The sequence below is a fragment of the Oncorhynchus masou genome, chromosome 31 (assembly GCF_036934945.1).
Source record: "Oncorhynchus masou masou isolate Uvic2021 chromosome 31, UVic_Omas_1.1, whole genome shotgun sequence".
NCBI lineage: Eukaryota > Metazoa > Chordata > Actinopteri > Salmoniformes > Salmonidae > Oncorhynchus > Oncorhynchus masou.
In genome coordinates, this window is record NC_088242.1 from 58,895,815 (window position 1) to 58,916,723 (window position 20,909).

General features: G+C 41.4%; 2 protein-coding genes and 1 long non-coding RNA gene across 7 annotated transcripts in view; 1 reads left to right on the forward strand and 2 right to left on the reverse strand.

The window, feature by feature from the left end:
- Positions 1-7,117, reverse strand: part of bicd1a (bicaudal D homolog 1a) — a 100,165-nt gene extending 93,048 nt beyond the window's left edge. For 3 of the 4 annotated variants that reach the window (XM_064951520.1, XM_064951522.1, XM_064951521.1), the window contains exon 1: positions 6,498-7,117. In XM_064951520.1, coding sequence (XP_064807592.1) covers positions 6,498-6,713 — 216 coding nt within the window. In that variant the 5' untranslated portion in view covers positions 6,714-7,117. The remainder of the gene's footprint in view (positions 1-6,497) is intronic. The other variant, XM_064951519.1, reaches the window with a different exon arrangement.
- LOC135524202 (uncharacterized) lies at positions 589-19,257 on the forward strand. The gene is made up of 3 exons (XR_010452916.1): positions 589-791; positions 1,087-1,151; positions 19,172-19,257. It is a non-coding gene; the product is annotated as an uncharacterized LOC135524202 (long non-coding RNA).
- Positions 18,100-20,366, reverse strand: LOC135524201 (ALX homeobox protein 1-like). Of its 2 annotated transcripts, XM_064951525.1 has the most exons (5): positions 20,021-20,366; positions 19,502-19,762; positions 19,155-19,303; positions 18,717-18,827; positions 18,100-18,589 (listed from the first exon to the last, which is right to left on the reverse strand). In XM_064951525.1, exons 1-5 carry the CDS (start codon positions 20,364-20,366, stop codon positions 18,374-18,376), a joined length of 1,083 nt encoding a protein of 360 aa, XP_064807597.1. In that variant the 3' UTR covers positions 18,100-18,373. The 2 variants fall into 2 exon arrangements, with proteins under 2 accessions (XP_064807597.1, XP_064807598.1); XM_064951526.1 differs by lacking the exon at positions 18,100-18,589 and having other exon boundaries at positions 18,702-18,827.
- Between the last annotated feature and the right edge of the window lie 543 nt (positions 20,367-20,909).

Here is a 20,909-nt window from a genome sequence, read left to right on the forward strand (position 1 = left end):
ACGAGCCATAAAAGAACGCAATATATGTCACAACAGGGATAAATATATGGGTCATGACAGTGTTAGGACCATATTATGTCAGGTTATGAAAAGTTATGTCAGCTGTTATGACATATGACATGGTGATGCCCGTGTCATAAAGTGTTCAAATTAAAAGTCATTCTCTAATCTCAATAGAACTGCTGCATATGCTGCCTGACAAAATCCATATTTTGTAGTTCTTTAAAGTAAATAAGGCATACTTTTATGACTGCTGAATAAATAACAACTATCAATCACTCAGATCATGTATTTTCAGGTAGAGATACCTTGCGAAGCAACATCGGCTCTCTATATCACCCCACGATCGCACATTCTTCTGTCTCTTCCGTAGCAGGTGTAAAAGAAACAGACCGGGCAAGTAGATGCACAATGGATTATGGTCAATGTAGTTAATACCACATTTTATGCACTAAACTATGTAGAATATTGGCCTGTTGGAAACTACAACTCCCTACTACATCGCACAGTTCAGGCTGGATCTGATTTATCTCTAGAGAAACGGCAATGTGCGCATTGAGCTCTTTGTTTAGTGTTGCAGTGATTTCACACGCTGTCGTAGCTGACGTGTAAAGTGTTGAGTCATCTGTATACATAGACACACAGGCTTTACTCAGAGCCAGTGGCAGGTCATTAGTAAAGATTGAAAAAAAGTAAAGGGGCCTAGACAGCTGACATAGGGAATGCCTGATTCTACCTGGATTATGTTGGAGGCAACCATTAAAGAACACCCTCTGTGTTCTGCTAGACAGGTAAGTCTCGATCCACGATATAGCCATAACATATACGTGTTTCCAGCAGGATACTATGATCGATAATGTCAAAAGCCGCACTGAAGTGTAACAAAACAGCTCAAACAATATTTTTATTATCAATTTCTCTCAGCCAATCATCAGTCATTTGTGAAAGTCGTGTTAATTTATTTACTGTAAAATAGCATTGTATCTGGTCAAACACCATTTTTTCCAAAAGTTTACTAACATTTGGAAACAGGCTGGTTGGTCAGCTATTTTAGCCAGTAAAGGGTGCTTTTCTATTCATGGGTAGCTGTCACGGCAGATTTCCTCCTCTTCGTCTGAATAGGAGTAAGGATCGGACCAAGATGCGGCGTGGTAAGTGTTTGTCATTTTAATGGAAAAACTGAACACTACAAAAAACAAAGTGACAACCGTGACGCTAATGAAACACTGTGCTAACAAGCAACATAACATAGACAATCACCCACAACGACAAAACAGGCTACCTAAATATGGTTCCCAATCAGAGACAATGACTAACACCTGCCTCTGATTGAGAACCATATCAGGCCAAACACAGAAACAGACAAACTAGACATACAACATAGAATGCCCACTTAGATCACACCCTGACCAAACAAAACATATAAACATACAAAGCAAACTATGGTCAGGGCGTGACAGTAGCGGAATGAACTTTGCTCCCCTCCAGGCCTGAGGGCAAGCATTTTTTAAACACTTAGATTAAAGAGATGGCAAATAGAAGTGCCAATATTGTCCTCTATCATCCTCAGTCATTTTCGATCCAAGTTATCAGACCCAGGTGGCTTGTCATTGTTACTAGACAACAATAATTCACCTCTTCCACACTCACTTTATGGAATTCAAAAAGGCATGTCTTTCATAATTTGGTCAGCTTTACTTGGATGTGTGGGTTAGGTGTAACGGCTTTCTTTTGTTGAAGGAGGAGCGAACCAAAATGCAGCGTGGTACTTTTGAGACATATTTATTGAAGAACGAAAAAACACGAACAATACAAAAACAACAAACAGAACGTGAAAACCTAAACAGTCCTATCTGGTGAAGACACAGAGACAGGAACAATCACCCACTAAAACACTCAAAGAATATGGCTACCTAAATATGGTTCCCAATCAGAGACAACGATAATCACCTGACTCTGATTGAGAACCGCCTCAGGCAGCCATAGACTATGCTATACACCCCGCACAACCCCAAGACGAAACACACCACAAATAAACCCATGTCACACCCTGGCCTGACCCAATAAATGAAGATAAACATAATAAATATAGACCAGGGCGTGACATTAGGTGTTTGTTGCTGGCATGTTATGCCTAAGTTTCCTAATCTTGTAGCTGGCAATATCAGTGGGGTTTGTGATGAATGAGCCATCTAATTCAATGTCACGCCTTGGTCTTAGTATTTTGTGTTTTAGTTTATTAGTTAGTCAGACCAGGGTGTGACATGGGGTTATTATGTATTGTGTTTTCATATTGGGGTTTGTAGTGTCTGGGATTGTAGCTGATTAGGGGTGTGTGTGTGTTAAATAGGTTGGCTGCCTGAGGCGGTTCTCAATCAGAGTCAGGTGATTCTCGTTGTCGCTGATTGGGAACCGTATTTAGGTAGCCTGGTTTTTGCTTTGTATTTCGTGGGTGATTGTTCCTGTCTCTGTGTAGTGTGCACCAGTCAGGCTGTATTAGGTTTCACGTTCTGTTTGTTATTTTTGTATTTATTTAGTTATTTCATGTATAGTTCGTTTGTTTGTCTTCACTATTAAACATGAGTAACTTACACGCTGCATTTCGGTCCGACTCTCTTTCAACAAAAGAAGAACGCCATTACATTCAATGAATGATGGAGCTGAGTTTGCCTTTTTGCCCAAAATGTAATTTAAGGTGCTCCAAAGCTTTTTACTATCATTCTTTATATAATTTATCTCTGTTTCATAGTACTGGCTTTGGAGAATACAAAACATGAAATTCCACAATTATATAAAATTAGGAACCTCTAAAACTAGATTGTCAATATGTAAAATACACATACATATGTAAAAAAATAAAGGGAACACTTAACCTCTTGAAACTCCCCATCCCGGATCCGGGATTGTGACTAAGCCTCAGGCTCATTAGCATAACGCAACGTTAACGATTTCTGAAAATCGCAAATAAAATTAAAATAATGCTTTTGCTCTCAAGCTTAGCCTTTTCTTAACAACACTGTCATCTCAGATTTTCAAAATATGCTTTTGAACCATAGAAATTGACTAATTTGTGTAAGAGTATGCAAAGCTAGCATAGCATTTTGTGTAGCATGTAGCACGCAACATTTTCACAAAAGCCAGATAACCAAATAAATAAAATCATTTACCTTTGAAGAGCTTCTGATGTTTTCAATGAGGAGACTCCCAGCCACATACCAAATGCGCAGTGTTTCCTGAAAGCGTCTGTGTGTAGGAGAAATCGTTCCGTTTTCTACATTGCGCCTGGCTACCGAAACGAACCGAAAATGCAGTCACCTACAACGTGAAACTTTTTCCGGATTAACTACATAATATCGACCGAAACATGGCAAACGTTGTTTGGAATCAATCCTCAAGGTGTTTTTTCACATATCTCTTCATTGACATGCAGTTCGTGGAAGCTTGCTTCTCTCTCTGTGCCCCATGGAAAAATACTGGCAGGTGACTTTTGCGCACCAATTTCGGCGCAGGACACCGGGCGGACACGTGGTAAATGTGGTCTCTTATGGTCAATCTTCCAACGATCTGCCTACAAATACGTCACAATGCTGCAGACACCTTGGGGAAACGACAGAAAGGGCAGACTCATTCCTCTTGCGTTCACAGCCATATCAGGAGATCATGAAAGACAGAGCCTCAAAAATCCTTGTCATTTCCTGGATGCCAAGTCATCTTGGTTTTGCCTGAAGCTCACGTTAAAGGGCACGCACAGAGAAGATATTTGTATTTCTGGACACGTCAGAGTGTTTTCTTTCGAACAGTAGCAATTATATGCATAGTCGAGCATCTTTTTGTGACAAAATATCTTGTTTAAAACGGGAACGTTTTTCTTCCAAAAATGAAATAGCGCCACCATAAGTGTAAGAGGTTAAACAACACAATGTAACTCCAAGTCAATCACACTTCTGTGAAATCAAACTGTCCACTTAGGAAGCAACACTGATTGACAATAAATTTCACATGCTGTTGTGCAAATGGAATAGACAACAGGTGGAACAGGTGGGCAACAACCCAGCAGCAGAACCGCTACCTCCGCCTTTGTGCAAGGAGGAGCAGGAGGAGCACTGCCAGAGCTCTGCAAAATGACCTCCAGCAGGCCAGAAATGTACATGTGTCTGCTCAAACGGTCAGAAACAGACTCCATGAGGGTGGTATGAGGGCCCTACGCCCACAGGTGGGGGTTGTGCTAACAGCCCGACACCGTGTAGGACGTTTGGCATTTGCCAGAGAACACCAAGATTGGCATATTCGCCACTGGCGCCCTGTGCTCTTCACAGATGAAAGCAGGTTCACACTGAGCACATGTGACAGACATGACAGTCTGGAGACGCCGTGGAGAACGTTCTGCTGCCTGCAACATCCTCCAGCATGACCGGTTTGGCGGTGGGTCAGTCATGGTGTAACATTTCTTTGGGGGGCCGCACGGCCCTCCATGTGCTCGCCAGAGGTAGCCTGACTGCCATTAGGTACCGAGATGAGATCCTCAGACCCCTTGTGAGACCATATGCTGGTGCGGTTGGCCCTGGGTTCCACCAAATACAAGAAAAATGCTAGACCTCATGTGGCTGGAGTGTGTCAGCAGTTCCTGCAAGAGGAAGGCTATGATGCTATGGACTGGCCCGCCCGTTCCCCAGACCTGAATCCAATTGAGCACATCTGGGACATCATGTCTCGCTCCATCCACCAACGCCACGTTGCACCACAGACTGTCCAGGAGTTGGCGGATGCTTTAGTCCAGGTCTGGGAGGAGATCCCTCAGGAGACCATCCGCCACCTCATCAGGAGCATGCCCAGGCGTTGTAGGGAGGTCATACAGGCACGTGGAGGCCACACACACTACTGAGCCTCATTTTGACTTGTTTTAAGGACATTACATCAAAGTTGGATCAGCCTGTAGTGTGGTTTTCCACTTTAATTTTGAGTGTGACTCCAAATCCAGACCCCAATGGGTTGATACATTTGATTTCCATTGATCATTTTTGTGTGATTTTGTTGTCAGCACATTCAACTATGTTTAAAGAAAAAAGTATTTCATAAAAATATTTCATTCATTCAGATCTAGGATGTGTTATTTTAGTGTTCCCTTTATTTCTTTGAGCAGTGTATAAACTTTCTTAGCCCAGTGAATATTCAAATTAGGTTACAATGGAACTCTGTGATCGGCTGTCTCTGAAAAGCTGATCAAAAGAGCTCTCTTAGCCCAGGGCTAAGTGCAGAGTTAAACGGGTTATAGATTCAGGACAGTAAAATACATCTTGATAACTAAGCCTAAGTCGTTGGTACCCATGCACCGTACTGTAAAAGATGACACTGGTTTAAATCTGATATAGAACTGGGCCGCTTCGCAAAGGGAATTTAATCCATATCAAACTGCCATTATTGCCCATCTCCCTTCCCACGTCAACCGTTCTAGACTCTCGTCTCTGCTCCCAATAGCACTATAGGTTCTCCACCTCCATAATGACCTTGAACTTTGAGCTCTGTCAGCATCTGCTCTTCCCTTTTGCTTTATGCATGTTTGACCGAATGCATAAACACATAGTCATACATTTTTCAAGCCCTAGCAAGTGGGGGCAGACAAAATCAATACCTATGGAGTTTATGATATTCTTTACAGTTACAATTACTTTAGAAATGAAACTTTAGAAAAAGAGCTGGCCCAGCAGTGTTGTGGAAGTGGATCCAGGGACCTATCCAGACACTTCACAGATTCTTCATGATATGCTTAACGTGAAACTTGGATCAATAGGCAAGTGAGCCACCACACAAACCATAGTAGACAGCAGCTCTGAAGCTCCAATTACCAAAGAATTCCTTAATTTACTATTGTACATACCTCATCTCTTGAGCAGATCTTTACAGTCCCACCAAAACAGTCTGAATGACAACTGACCCCATGCACTCAAACAATGACTAAAAGGCTAACTTTACTGTGATGCATTGCATATTTGCTTTGTGAAGGGTAGCATTTGCATTAGAAAGGGACTAGTTTAAACAATGCCTGCAGTTTGTGTGTGTGTGTGTGTGTGTGTGTGTGTGTGTGTGTGTGTGTGTGTGTGTGTGTGTGTGTGTGTGTGTGTGTGTGTGTGTGTGTGTCCAATGCACTTAGGGACAGGAGCCACCCACATTGAGAGGATGGGAGAATAGGGAAATCACCTGTCTCTGACACAGACAGCAGTTAACATAATTCATTGCTCCATGACTGCACAGGACATATGTACTTCACCAAGAGATAAATGACAAAGCTCATGCAAAGTAAGATGCAAAAAGTGGACTACAAAACATATGGCAATAAGCTCACCCAAACGTAAATATGCGTGTAGGGGCCCTGTCTTGCCATTTCGTGTAACCTAATATGATCTAATAATAGGTTTGGTGATTGAGCTGTACATAATATAATTTATCTGGAATAGATTGGGGAAAGGCTGCATCCTCTAGCATACTGTATACTAGCCTACCTCTTGTAATTGTTCCAACTCCTGCTTCAGCGTCTCTTGCTCCGATTCCAAATCGGCATACTGCTGCTTCAAAGTCTGGTTCTCTTCCAACACAACAAGACCGCATTCTGCCGCCCTGATCTTCTCTCTGTTCGCATCCGCAAGTTCCTGGGTGAGCCGCTTGACCTCCGCCCGGTACTGATCCACAGTCTCCCCGCATCCTCCACCGGCAGCCATCGCCCTCTCTCCCTGTCTCCAGTTTCGCCGTCCTCGCGTTGGATAGCCTGCACAGAGGCGGAGGCTGGAGGATGCTGAAACAAACGACGCGGAACCCACCCCCTGTTAAATCCGGGGAAACCAGGTGGAATAGGCTATTGCAGAACAGCACCAAAATAAATGCTCTTTCTATCAGTGAAAGATTATTGTTATTATTAGCCTACTTCAACAGTGTTCATAGCCTAATGATAAATGCCATTAGAGTATCTCTTCGTCAATTCTTTAAGATATTTTTTTGCTTATTCACTGGGTACAGGACGCCATCTCTCGATTATTATGAGGCAAAGTGGTCCACGATATTGCTTCCATCCGTTCTCCCGTGATGTCATTACACGTCGGCGCATCTCCAATACTGTGTGATCGCAGCCCAATAGTGTACTACTGCGCCCCGCAATTTGTTCCTTCAACCCTCGAGCATCCCATTGTTTCCTTAATTAAACAGTCTACCTGGCGTCCCCGTTTTCCACTAGTACAGCAGGCGGGAGGCTGGAGCGACATTGTTTCCTAAATAACCAACTTGCTAGTTAGTGACACTGTGTGCTAGCTTGCTAGTTAGTTAGCGCACCGTGTCGCCCCGCCTCCTGCCTGCTGTGTACCTGAGAAAACCGATCCGAAAAATTGTCAAAGACCACAGACACCCGAATCATAGACTGTTCTCTCTACTACCGCATGGCAAGCGGTACCAGAGTTTCAAGTGTTGGACAAAAAGTATTCTCAACCGTTTTTACCCCCAAGCCATACGACGCCTGAACAGGTCTGAATATGGCTACTCGGACTATTTGCCCCTCTTTTTATGCTGCTGTCTGGATGTGTATGTGATGAGGTATGTAGGGCTACAAGGACATGTTGGACAAATCTAAAGTGGCACCATTTTGGCCCCATATAGTGCATTCATTTTGACCAGAGCCATGGTTTCTCCTGTTGTCTCATACAGTATAACAATGCTGTTATTTCCACTACTGCATGACAGGGCCATGCACAGACTTTTTTTGGGGGCATGTGCTCAAGCTAAAAAAAAAGGCACCCAAATAATGTTTTTCCCACAACTGCGGTCACATACTCCTTGAGCAAGTATTACAAGAAGAGGGGAAAGCAGCACAACCTGATGAGTATAGTATTTTGCGAAACTATTTTGAAGTGGAATAAATGCGGCACATTAACAATGATTAACACAATTCCAGACATAATAGAAGATTGTAAGAAATACTGTAGGCTACCATTTTCCAACCCAATTCTTTGCCACTATCGGCTATCCCAGTGGTCTTCAAATTGTTTGACCCCCTATCCCCAAAAAGGAGTGGTATACAACTTGTGACCCCCGCACAAGCACAACCACGTGTCAATCACTGCGCAAATGTAGCCTGCCATTTCATACACCCATAAACAGGGATCCATTTTCTAAACTCAAGATAGACTACAGAAAAAAATTGTGTTTTACAACTGCATTTGTAGCTTAAAGTAATTAATGTTGGCAGCCAAAATCAACTAGGGATATATGCATATATATATTATGTCACTTCTCTGGAGTCATAGGTCTTATTGTAGCAGTGGTTGTAAGTCGTGGCGATTTTAGCATGTCAATCTTGGTGTTGCAAACAAAAAAATATATAATTTGGATGCATGTCAGCAAAGACACTACACAACACAATACAACACTAAACAATACATAAATTGCACTAACAAACTGTTAGGGCCTACATAAAGCTGTCTTAACAGCAGTCCCAACACCTTACAAGGGTTGCACATTTGGGGGAATATTCAGAGGTGGAAACTTTCCATGGGAATTAACGAGAATATATGGGAAATAACAGAAATATATGCAAATTAATATTAATACCATTTAAGTGTAAATGTTTTCTGCATTGAATATATTTACCATATCATAATATCATGTTTCTGGAGACAGAAACATAAACATAAACCTTTTACCTTATCATAAGTAGACATAATTGCAAATTATTAAATCCTTCCAATAGAAATAAAACAACTATTTAGTTATGAACTTGAACTTTAATTAAATGAGTTGACTCTTCGCATGGGATGATTTCACTGAAAAACAAAACAAAGGGAATATTGAATGAGCCCAAATGATCTATCTGAACTCCCAAAAACATTTTCAACATACATCTGTAAAATGGTAGTCTAGAAACTATAGCTTTGATTGTCTTCCTCTCAGGCTTCCACGTCTTCTCCCTGGACCTCCTCAATGTCCCCCTCTTGAACATCAGACTTTGAGGCCTCATCTTCACAGTCACTTTCCAACCTAGTTGAGGATGGCTCGTTGTCAGGCTTGAAAAGCCTCACATTTGCCCAAATGGCCACCAATTTTTTATCCCTTGTATTGGTCAGCCTGTTGCGTGCTTTGGTGTGTGTGTTCCAAAACAAGAACCAGTTGCGCTCTGAGGCAACTGATGTTGGTGGGATTTGGAGGATGGCGAAGGCAACCGGGGAAAAAGCCTCAGATCCACAAAGTCCCTTCCACCAGGTGGCTGATGAGATATGTTGGCACGACTGCCATATTGCATCTCCACCCCAAAGCCCTTGCTTGGATTTGAACTTTTCCAGACTGCCAAGAACCTTACCCTCATCCAGGCCAAGGTGGCGAGACACGGTAGTGTAGACACCATAGGCCTTGTTGATCTCTGCACCAGACAGGATACTCTTGCCAGTGTACTTGGGGTCCAACATGTGCACTGCGGTGTGTATGTGCTTCAGGCAGAAGTCTTCACGCTTTTTGATGTATTTCAGAACTGCGGTTTCCTCTGCTTGGAGCAACAGTGAAGTGGGCAGGGCAGTATGGATTTATTTTCTTACATCTGCAAGCAGAGTCTGAACATCAGATAGGATGGCACTGTCTCCCTCAATCCGTGCAATGGCTACTGCTATAGGTTTCAGGAGTTTCTGGCTGCTTACCACTCTCTTCCAAAATACATCATCCAGGAGGATCCTCATGATGGGACTGTCCATATCAGCAGACTGTGATATGGCCATTTCTTGGAGAGACTCCTTCCCCTCCAGAAGACTGTCAAACACGATGACCACGATCACACCACCCCAACAGGTGTTGCTGGGGCAGCTTCAATGTGGTGCTCTTATTCTTCTCTTCTCATCTGCAATGTAGAGACCGGTGTGTCTGTCCCTTGTGTCTGTGCTCTTGTAGAATATTGGTTGAGGGGTGGAGATGATGTAGTTAATTATTCCTTGCCCACAAACATACGACCACCCATCAGGGATAATTGCAATACAGTCTGCTTTCTCTATGATTTGCTTGACCTTAACTTTAACTCTGTTGAACTCAGCATCCAGCAAATTAGTAGATAAGTCATGTCTGGTTGGAGGGGTGTATGCTGGGCAAAGAACATTCAGAAATCTCTTCCAATACACATTGCCTGTGAGCATCAGAGGTGAACCAGTTGAATACATAGCTCGAGCAAGACATTCATCAGCATTTCTCTCACTACGTTCCTCTATTGAGTCAAAAAACTTTTGATTCAAGGATGAGCTGTTGCTATCGATAAGGTGTCTGATTCATCATTTTCATCTCAAATAAAAGTAGAGGGACTTTAGTCAGAGGTTGCTTGTTGTGAGTGCTGAGGGAACGTTATGCACTTGGCCAGATGATTCTGTGTCTTTGTTGCATTCTTCACATATGATTTGGCACAGTATTTGCAAATATACACAGCTTCTCCTTGTAACGGCATTCATCTGTTGAAGGAGAAGCGGACCAAAATGCAGCGTGGTGGTTACTCATGTTCTTTAATGAAAATGAACTAGACATGAAATAAATTAAATATACAAAACAACAAACTGAACGTGAAAACCTATACAGCCTATCTGGTGACATCAAACACAGAGACAGGAACAATCACCCACAAAATACTCAAAGAATATGGCTGCCTAAATATGGTTCCTGACTCTGATTGAGAACCGCCTCAGGCAGCCATAGACTATGCTAGACACCCCCAAGACAAAACACACCACAAAAACCCATTTCACACCCTGGCCTGACCAAATAAATAAAGACAAACACAATATATATCGACCAGGGCGTGACACTTCTTCTACATTAGCTGCAGTGAAATGTCTTCACACATCAGATAGTGCCGGTGGCATTTTCCTGTAAATATTAGGGAAAAAACAACAAATACAATTTCATGTACAGATAAATAGTTAAGCAGTTAGATTAAACAACTCCTCTGTAAGATCAATGTTTTAAAATGAAACATGTATGGAAACAGGTGAATTAACACTCCTCAGTTAGCAGGCTCAAGCAAGCTAAAACCCACATGGTAGCAAAAACTAACTAGCAGAAATTGTTAACAAGTTAGAAATTATTTAAACCAACTTTGCTGTAGGCTACTATTTACTAGTTAACAAAAGATAATGTATGTCGCATAAAATATATTCACCCCACCCAGTATTGTAATCAAAACTTACCAGAAAGCATGTAGTCCTTGGCTCAGACAGTTTAGTAGTGTGGGCTCAATAGCATCTCATTAGTGTGCAAGATCTTGAGAATCAGCTGTACATGTGATGGAAGAGTGTACTTACTGTATGTCCCTCACTCGTACCCAAAACTCCTTTAAAACATTCAGGGGCCTCACCCCAAACTTCCTCGATGCATTTGTCATTGGGTTCATGACAAGAGAAGCATAGCACCCCGAGAATTGGCCTAGGAGTCATAATTTTCTGTTTCATTTTTTCTGGGTTTTATTTTTAAAATATTGTTTAGTGTTCTGTGGCCGCATGTCTTGTTCTGTGCTTTATTTATAATGTGTTTGCCGCAAATACAACCCCCCCGGATATTCCTTCTTCATAGACAACAACCCTAAGGGCAATAAAATAGGGTGGGTATGGGGTCACCCTCTTTGAAATGTTCAACCCCCCCCCCCCCCACAGTTCAACCAGTTCCCTACACATCAATCATCATGACAACCTCAAAGGAATAGTTGCAATATAGATATAAAATAACACATCTTCTAACACGTGACAACAGGAACAGGATTCCGTGGCCGGATGCGGACATAGGGTCATAAATCAACATTTTGACCCGTGCCGTCTACTTTATTTTTAGTGCAGACTGCCTGCAGAGTGCTTGTTTTCAGATGGCTAGCCCTGTTCTTCCTCACAAATATCGTAGTAAATTCCACAGAATATCTTCATCCCATAATATTGAAGTCAATGTTACAGCTGCTTTAGACATATACTGTAGCCAGTAGCCACCCAAAATAGGCCTATCTGAAATGTGAAAATGATCAATCAAATCGCCAGCCTATTGTTCTGGCAAAGATGAGTCAGTAGTAGATTGCTAAACTGCATTTTGTATGGGCTGATAAATGAAGGCCTAGTTGGTTTTTCCCAGGTGAAACTGGAGGAAATTAAATAAGTTATTTCTGGTCACTAATCTCGATATGCACGCCTGTCTTTTCGCGTCAATGCTGCTTATTGGTCATTGGTCAACAATCAAGACAAGCAACCTTTTGGTTCTGAAGCATTGATGATAATTTAACGACAACCTGTGGGCAGTGGGTTCAGAACAGCAATGGGAGAAAAAAATGTGTACAAAAAAAAAAACATTTGGGAGAAATTATACCACCACTGAAAAGATGCACTTTGGAGACTGGAAAGGCAAAGTGGCATGTGGAAGGGCAAAGTTACATGTGCTCTGCAATGGTAGATCCCTATCTGTGCACGTTCCTGCTGCATGAGCTATATTCGGGGGCATGTGTTATGACACCGAGAGCAGCACAGGCAGATAAGGCAGGGATGAAAAGTTGAGGTGACAACAAACACACATACACACACACACGCACGCACACACGCACGCAGATGTCAAAACAAGTGTCATCAGAACACTTGTTAGACATTCACCATATTGATAGCAGGTCAGAATCTGACTTATCTTGGTTCAACAGTTAATTGTCTGAGCGAGGGCAAAAAACATATGTCACTCTCAAGGCTGTTATCATCTTACACTCTCTTACCTTCCATGTAGGAAAAACGTTTACATGAATACCATGAAAAAACTGTCACTCTTAGCTTCCATGAAGAGTTGCGAATAGGTCCTATATGCAACTCTACATCGAAGCTAAGGGAGCGAGAGTTTTTCAGGGTATTTACAGTACTTTCGGAAAGTATTCAGACCCCTTGACTTATTCTAAAATTGATTAAATCTTTTTTTCCCTCATGAATCTACACACGATACCCCATAATGACAAAGCAAAAACAGGACTTTAGAAAAGTTTGCTAATTTCTAAAATAAAAAAATCCCATTTACATAAGTATTCAGACCCTTTACTCAGTACTTTGTTGAAAAACATTACAGCATTGAGATTACAGCATTGAGTCTTCTTGAAGCTCTGTCAGAGTGACCATCGGGATCTTGGTCACCTCCCTGACCAAGGCCCTTCTCCCCCGATTGCTCAGTTTGAACGGGCGGCCAGCTCTAGGAAGAGTCTTGGTGGTTCCAAACTACTTCCATTTATGAGTGATGGAGGCCACTGTGTTATTGGGGATCTTCAATGCTGCAGAAATATTTTGGTACCCTTCCCCAGATATGTGCCTCGACACAATCCTGTCTCGGAGCTCTACGGACAATTCCTTCGACCTCATGGCTGGTTTTTGCTCTGACATGCACTGTCAACTATGGAACCTTATATAGACAGATGTGTCCCTTTCCAAATCATGTCCAATCAATTGATTTTACCACAGGTAGACTCCAATCAAGTTGTAGAAACATCTCAAGGATGATCAATGGAAACAGGATGCACCTGAGCTCAATGTCTAGTCTCATAGCAAAGGGTCTGAATACTTATATAAATAAGTTATTTCAGTTTTTTAATTTTTAATTTGCAAACATTTCTCAAAACCTGTTTTCACTTTGTCATTATTGGATATTCTGTGTAGATTGCTGAGGATTTTTTTTGTATTTAATCCATTTTAGAATAAGGCTATAACGTAACAAAATGTGGATAAAGTCAAGGAGTCTGAATACTTTCCGAAGGCACAGTATGTAAACCTTTTTTCATACATGGAAGGTAAGAGATTGTAATTTGATAACAGTATATATACAGTACCTTGCGAAAGTATTCGGCCCCCTTGAACTTTGCGACCTTTTGCCACATTTCAGGCTTCAAACATAAAGCTATAAAACTGTATTTTTTTGTGAAGAATCAACAACAAGTGAGACACAATCATGAAGTGGAACGACATTTATTGGATATTTCAAACTTTTTTAACAAATCAAAAACTGAAAAATTGGGCGTGCAAAATTATTCAGCCCCCTTAAGTTAATACTTTGTAGCGCCACCTTTTGCTGCGATTACAGCTGTAAGTCGCTTGGGGTATGTCTCTATCAGTTTTGCACATCGAGAGACTGAACATTTTTCCCATTCCTCCTTGCAAAACAGCTCGAGCTCAATGAGGTTGGATGGAGAGCATTTGTGAACAGCAGTTTTCAGTTCTTTCCACAGATTTTCGATTGGATTCAGGTCTGGACTTTGACTTGGCCATTCTAACACCTGGAAATGTTTATTTTTGAACCATTCCCATTGTAGATTTTGCTTTATGTTTTGGATTATTGTCTTGTTGGAAGACAAATCTCCATCCCAGTCTCAGGTCTTTTGCAGACTCCATCAGGTTTTCTTCCAGAATGGTCCTGTATTTGGCTCCATCCATCTTCCCATCATTTTTAACCATCTTCCCTGTCCCTGCTGAAGAAAAGCAGGCCCAAACCATGATGCTGCCACCACCATGTTTGACAGTGGGGATGTTGTGTTCAGGGTGATGAGCTGTGTTGCTTTTACGCCAAACATAACGTTTTGCATTGTTGCCAAAAAGTTCAATTTTGGTTTCATCTGACCAGAGCACCTTCTTCCACATGTTTGGTGTGTCTCCCAGGTGGCTTGTGGCAAACTTTAAACAATACTTTTTACGGATATCTTTAAGAAATGGCTTTCTTCTTGCCACTCTTCCATAAAGGCCAGATTTGTGCAATATACGACTGATTATTGTCCTATGGACAGAGTCTCCCACCTCAGCTGTAGATCTCTGCAGTTCATCCAGAGTGATCATGGGCCTCTTGGCTGCATCTCTGATCAGTCTTCTCCTTGTATGAGCTGAAAGTTTAGAGGGACGGCCAGGTCTTGGTAGATTTGCAGTGGTCTGATACTCCTTCCATTTCAATATTATCGCTTGCACAGTGTTCCTTGGGATGTTTAAAGCTTGGGAAATCTTTTTGTATCCAAATCCGGCTTTAAACTTCTTCACAACAGTATCTCGGACCTGCCTGGTGTGTTCCTTGTTCTTCATGATGCTCTCTGCGCTTTTAACGGACCTCTGAGACTATCACAGTGCAGGTGCATTTATACGGAGACTTGATTACACACAGGTGGATTGTATTTATCATCATTAGTCATTTAGGTCAACATTGGATCATTCAGAGATCCTCACTGAACTTCTGGAGAGAGTTTGCTGCACTGAAAGTAAAGGGGCTGAATAATTTTGCACGCCCAATTTTTCAGTTTTTGATTTGTTAAAAAAGTTTGAAATATCCAATAAATGTCGTTCCACTTCATGATTGTGTCCCACTTGTTGTTGATTCTTCACAAAAAAACACAGTTTTATAGCTTTATGTTTGAAGCCTGAAATGTGACAAAAGGTCGCAAAGTTCAAGGGGGCCGAATACTTTCGCAAGGCACTGTATATACCTACTCATTTCAAGGGGTTTTCTTTATTTGGACTATTTTCTAAATTGTAGAATAACAGTGAAGACATCAAAACTATACAATGACACATGTAATCATGTAGTAACCAAAAAAGTGTTAAACAAATCAAAATATATTTTAGATTATTCAAAGCAGCCCCCCTTTGTCTTGATGACAGTTTTGCACATATGTATAAAATAGTAAAAATAAAGAAATTCCCTTCAATGACTAGGTGTGTCCATACTTTTGACTGGTACTGCATATTCTCAGTTATGAAAAGTGTCTTGATACATTTTTGAGAATAACATGCAAATGTGCTATAGAAAATGTGAGTGTTATTCATTTGTTACTCATTTCACTTTCTACATTCACCTTTACTTGACTAATTGGTGCATTCAGCATTGTGCTATATTATTAGGTGTTAGCTAAGTGCTAAATAAGATTAATGTTTTCCCTTCATATATTTTATGGTCATTTAGCCGACAATTTTACTCCAAAGTGTGTTATACAGTGAACTCATTTCGTTTGAGGCCCTTTCAGAAACCAAAACAGTCAATTATGAGGTTGCAAGCCATATGCTCCAACCATCTGCGCCATTAGAACCATATATAGTAAAACACAACCGCACATGTGGACACTGCATTTAAAATCATAGAGAATGACACAACAAAACGTTTATATTGAGTCTACATTTTGTAAGTATGGGCCAAAAATACACTGAACAAAAATAAAAAAGCAACATGCAACAATTGAAACGATTTTACTGAGTTACAGTTCAAAAAGGAAATCAGTCAATTGAAATAAATTGAGTAGGCCATAATCTATGGATTTCACATGACTGGGAATACAGATATGCATCTGTTGGTCACAGATACCTAAAAAAAAAGATAGGAGCGTAGATCAGAAAACCAGTCAATGTCTCATGTGTATCATGCAGCTCGACACATTTCCTTCCCATTGAGTTGATCAGGCTGTTGATTGGGGCCTGTGGAATGCTGTCCCATTCCTCTTCAATTGCTGTGCGAAATTGTTGGATATTGTCAGGAACTGGAACATCCTGTTGTACACATCGATCCAGAGCATTCCAAACATGCTCAATAGGTGACATGTCTGGTGAGTATTCAGGCTATGGAAGAACTGGGACTTTTTCAGCCTCCAGGAATTGTGTAGAGATCCTTGCGACATGGGGCCATGCATAATCATGCTGAAACATGAGGTGTTAGAAGCAGATGAAGGACATGACAATGGGCCTCAAGATCTTGTCATGGTATCTCTGTGCATTCAAATGGCCATCGATAAAATGCAATTGTGTTCGTTGTCTGTAGCTTATGCCTGCCCATACCATAACCCCACCACCACCGTGGGGCACTCTGTTCACAACATTGACATCAGCAAACCGCTCACCAACACAATGCCATACACGCAGTCTGCCATCTGCACAGTACAGTTGAAACCGGGATTCTTCCATGAAGAGCACACTTCTCTAGTGTGTCAGTGGCCATTGTGTCGGTTATGACGCTGAACTGCAGTCAGGTCAAGAGTTTTGGTGGACATTCCTGTAGTCAGCATGCCAATTGCACGTTCCCTCAAAACTTGAGAAATCTGTGGCATTGTGTTGTGAGAAAACTGCACATTTTAGTGTGTCCTTTTATTGTCTCCAGCACTAGGTGTACCTGTGTAATGATCATGCTGTTTAATCAACTTCTTGATATGCCACACAGTTGGATGGATTATCTTGGCAAATGAGAAATGCTCACTAACAGAGATGTAAACAAATTTGTGCACACAATTTGAGAGAAATACACTTTTTGTGTCTGGAAAATTTCCGGGATCTTTTATTTCAGCTCAAGAAACATGAGCCCAACACTTTAAATGTTGCGTTCATATTTATGTTCAGTGTAGTTGAAATTCTTGAAAATGTAGTTCTCCGAATTCCACAGCTGACCTGTCAATAACCCTAGCTCAATTTAAGATAAGGAGAGCCATATTTCAATATAACAATAAACCCGTAGACAAGAAGCGGGGGAAGTGCTCTTACCAGCTTCATGTCGGGAAAAATACGTGTACACATGTATTTATACCTGTACATCAAAGAAGTCCTACTATCTTACAGGGACTATTTTATTGTCACGTTGGTATCAATGATTCGGGGTACATGCGCAAGAATGCGTAACAGTTTTTGATTTATTTTACCCAAATTACGGCGTGTCATGTAAAGGCACGGGGACAAAGACTAAGCAAACACGTACACAAAACACAGGGTTGAAACCCAAACAAAAGAGCGAGGAGTACATCGAATATATACACTCCCGCACAATGATTAACACACAAGACGAGACCCGTAATAATCTGCGCAATCCACAAGGGCACGAAAGCCCAAAACACACAGCACAGGTACTCACACGCACCAACGAACATTGTAACAATAATGGACAGCACCATGATGAACAAAGGGCATATATATACAAATACAATCAGTGGGAATAGGGGCCAGGTGTGCACAATGAAAGTTCTAGAGGGATCCTTGACACTTATAGTGTACAGGAACTGTTCTTAATTAACATCAATTTACACAATATTTTCAGAACCACAGCCACATGAGAAATACAGACACAGTACAAATGTAGTCAATATGAATTAGATGTATTACTGTATTTATTTATGTATGTATATTTGTGTATTGACAAAATCATTATAGAATTCCAGTCAACATATATGTATGAGTGGAGAGTGACTGATAAAACACAAACATCTCATTCACTTTACTGAGCCATATTGTTGTATCAATGAGAGACAATACTTAATGATCAATTCATTCATCATTTTCAATAGCTTCTGAGATAGTAGTACCATGACTCCATCATTATAGACACAGATGACAAAATACACCCTATTTACAAAGCTTTGAAGATGAATTTATTTTGTGTTCATTATGTGTGAAATAAGAGTGACTCTTGGGATAGAGTATAAATGTCGGGTCCAGAGGGAGCTCAGGGGATGATGATGCATGTCTGACAACATGGGTAGAAAAGGCTGGAATGGAACCCCCCCGAAGTGGAGGTTTTGTAGTTGTTGGTACGGTCCATACCATGATGAGGCATTCAATGGAAACAGAGAGATAGCCTCTTCAACCTGTTTTGTCATAAAAAACAAATGAGATGATCATGTTATTACTGTCTCAAGCATGACTCATGTATTGTATCTATCTGACAGGATATTTGGCCCTTGCTGGTTTGTTTACGTAAAACTATAAACCCACCTCATAAAGAAACCCAGGTTTGGATATAGGTGTCTGGTCTCCGGCCATCATTTCTATGTCCATTAGCATCTCAGTCTTCCTCCATTTGGCTCTGCGGTTCTGGAACCAAATCTGAAGATATCAGCAAATGAGTTGGCATGACAGCAAAGGCATTTTTTTTTTTCAATTGATAACAAAACATTTATGTAAGCAGCTGATAAGGACTGTTCCTGTTTCCACCTGATAGCAAGCATGGAGAACAGTGAAAAAATATATATAGCTATGGAGCTCAAGTGGTGGGGTGATGAATAAAGTGAAGTGTTTGATTCTCACTCAGATGTATATTGTAATATTTAATTGGAAATACTTGTTGAACATTCAATCAATTTCAAATGTGCTCATATAAAAGCTCCTAGATATATTTCATGAGCATGTCACAGGTGTTTGGTGCTAGCGTACCTGTACTCTTCCCTCAGTGAGCTGCAGACGAGAGGCCAGCTTATCCCTTATGTGGACATCAGGATAGTGGGTCTCCAGGAACACCTTCTCCAGCTCCTCCACCTGACTTGGAGGGAAGCTGATCCTGGTCTGCCTTCTCCTCCTCTGCACTGTGCACACCAAACACAAGCAAAAGTGTCTTTATTATCATCATCATGACTTTCATCAGCATTATCATCATCTGTCTTCGATAATCATCATGATTATCATTAAAAGCTGACTTTTTTTGTAATGTCATTCATCCTCAGATATAATTCCCCTTGCTTGATTACAGCAATATTGACTGTGTGACTTGTGGTAAATCTCACCATGAGGGTGGCAGCTGTTCCTCTCCCACTGGACTCTTCCTTGGTCCTGGCCCTCCTCTCGCCCTGCTCTCTCCTGAAGACCACTATCCTTACTGTGGATGCTGGAGTCCCCACTGTGGTCTGGGGAGATGCGTTCAATGTGACACTCTCTAGGAGGTAGTTTTGTGACTCTTGTGTTTTGGTCAGATGAAGTGTGGTCACCTTTCCAGTCAGTGACGATGTGCCCATGCTGTGGCAGCACCCTGTTATGACCAGTTCCTTCTGTGGACAGAAAAAAAGGCACGATATTGATTATCTTTGTCCTTAAAATATCTCCAAGAACTATTAGCTGAACTCAGAATATGTTACTGTAAAAGATACACATAATGCAACTGTTTACACACATTACACTTTCGCGGAGTTGAGACAGCATTAGCCGTTTACCATCCAACCCCTTTGCCTCATTGGAATGTGTACTCCCTAAAAGGGGCCCACCCATCATAGTAACATAAGTCAAAGTCAATTGAACACACACATTACCTGTATATACCTGCTGGTTTGATTTGTCTTCATTTTGTCTGTTACCTAGCCCCTCTCGCCTCTCTTCTCCCACTCTGGTTGGTTTTCTCAGGATCTCCTCGGTTGGTGTCCTCAGGATCTCCTCGATTGGTTTCCTCAGGATCTCCTCGATGGAGTGGGACAGTTTTTTGGGATGGCTTGGGGCCTCCTCACTCGCGGTAATGTCCACCCCCCTATCCAAGGTGAGCTGTCTATGTGAGCTGTCCTCTCTGCGCCGTTTCTTTGGTCCATGCACCGTCACTTGCATAGTAGTCATGCTTCCCTTTTTTAAACACTTTGCACTTACAGGCTCCTGTTGTATGTTCATGCCCTATTCCTCTCTTCAAAGCACCCAACTCCCTCTTTCTCTTCCTCCTTCGCTCTTTCCTTCTTTCTGTCAGGTAAAGGGAGTAAGCTAGTTGTCCTCCTCCTTTGTTCCCCGTCAAGCAGATTGTGTTTGGCCAGCATCATAGGATCATTAAGAGGAGGAGTAAAGTTTACTGTGTAATGATGCCTTTCTTGGTAATCCACGAACACTAATCAGTGTCCATGTTTCACTGAGCTGAGATATCCCAGCTACAATTTACCTTGTGACACCTTTTATATTTGACTACTTATTGTATGTTTTACTACCAGTGCAGTATAAACAGTTTTGAACGGACATACCAATAATTTGATACTGTTATCTAAATTAGGAATACTATCTGTATCTGAAGGTATATTTGATAATTAATGGTTGCATATTTATAATAAATGCAATCAATGTAATGTTTTGAAACTTGAGTGAAGAACATCTTGTGTTAGTATATATCATGTTGCAAGTATCACTGCTCCTCCTTGTCTACAGGTTTATTGTCTACATATCTTTATC

Excerpts from the sequence above, each read along its gene's own strand:
- LOC135524201 (XM_064951525.1), bottom strand. The coding sequence starts at position 20,366 with ATGAACATACAACAGGAGCCTGTAAGTGCAAAGTGTTTAAAAAAGGGA. Across the intron at positions 18,828-19,154 it reads TCACTGAGGGAAGAGTACAG|ATTTGGTTCCAGAACCGCAG; the intron begins GTACGCTAGCAC and ends TGATATCTTCAG. Across the intron at positions 18,590-18,716 it reads AACCTGGGTTTCTTTATGAG|GTTGAAGAGGCTATCTCTCT; the intron begins GTGGGTTTATAG and ends ATGACAAAACAG.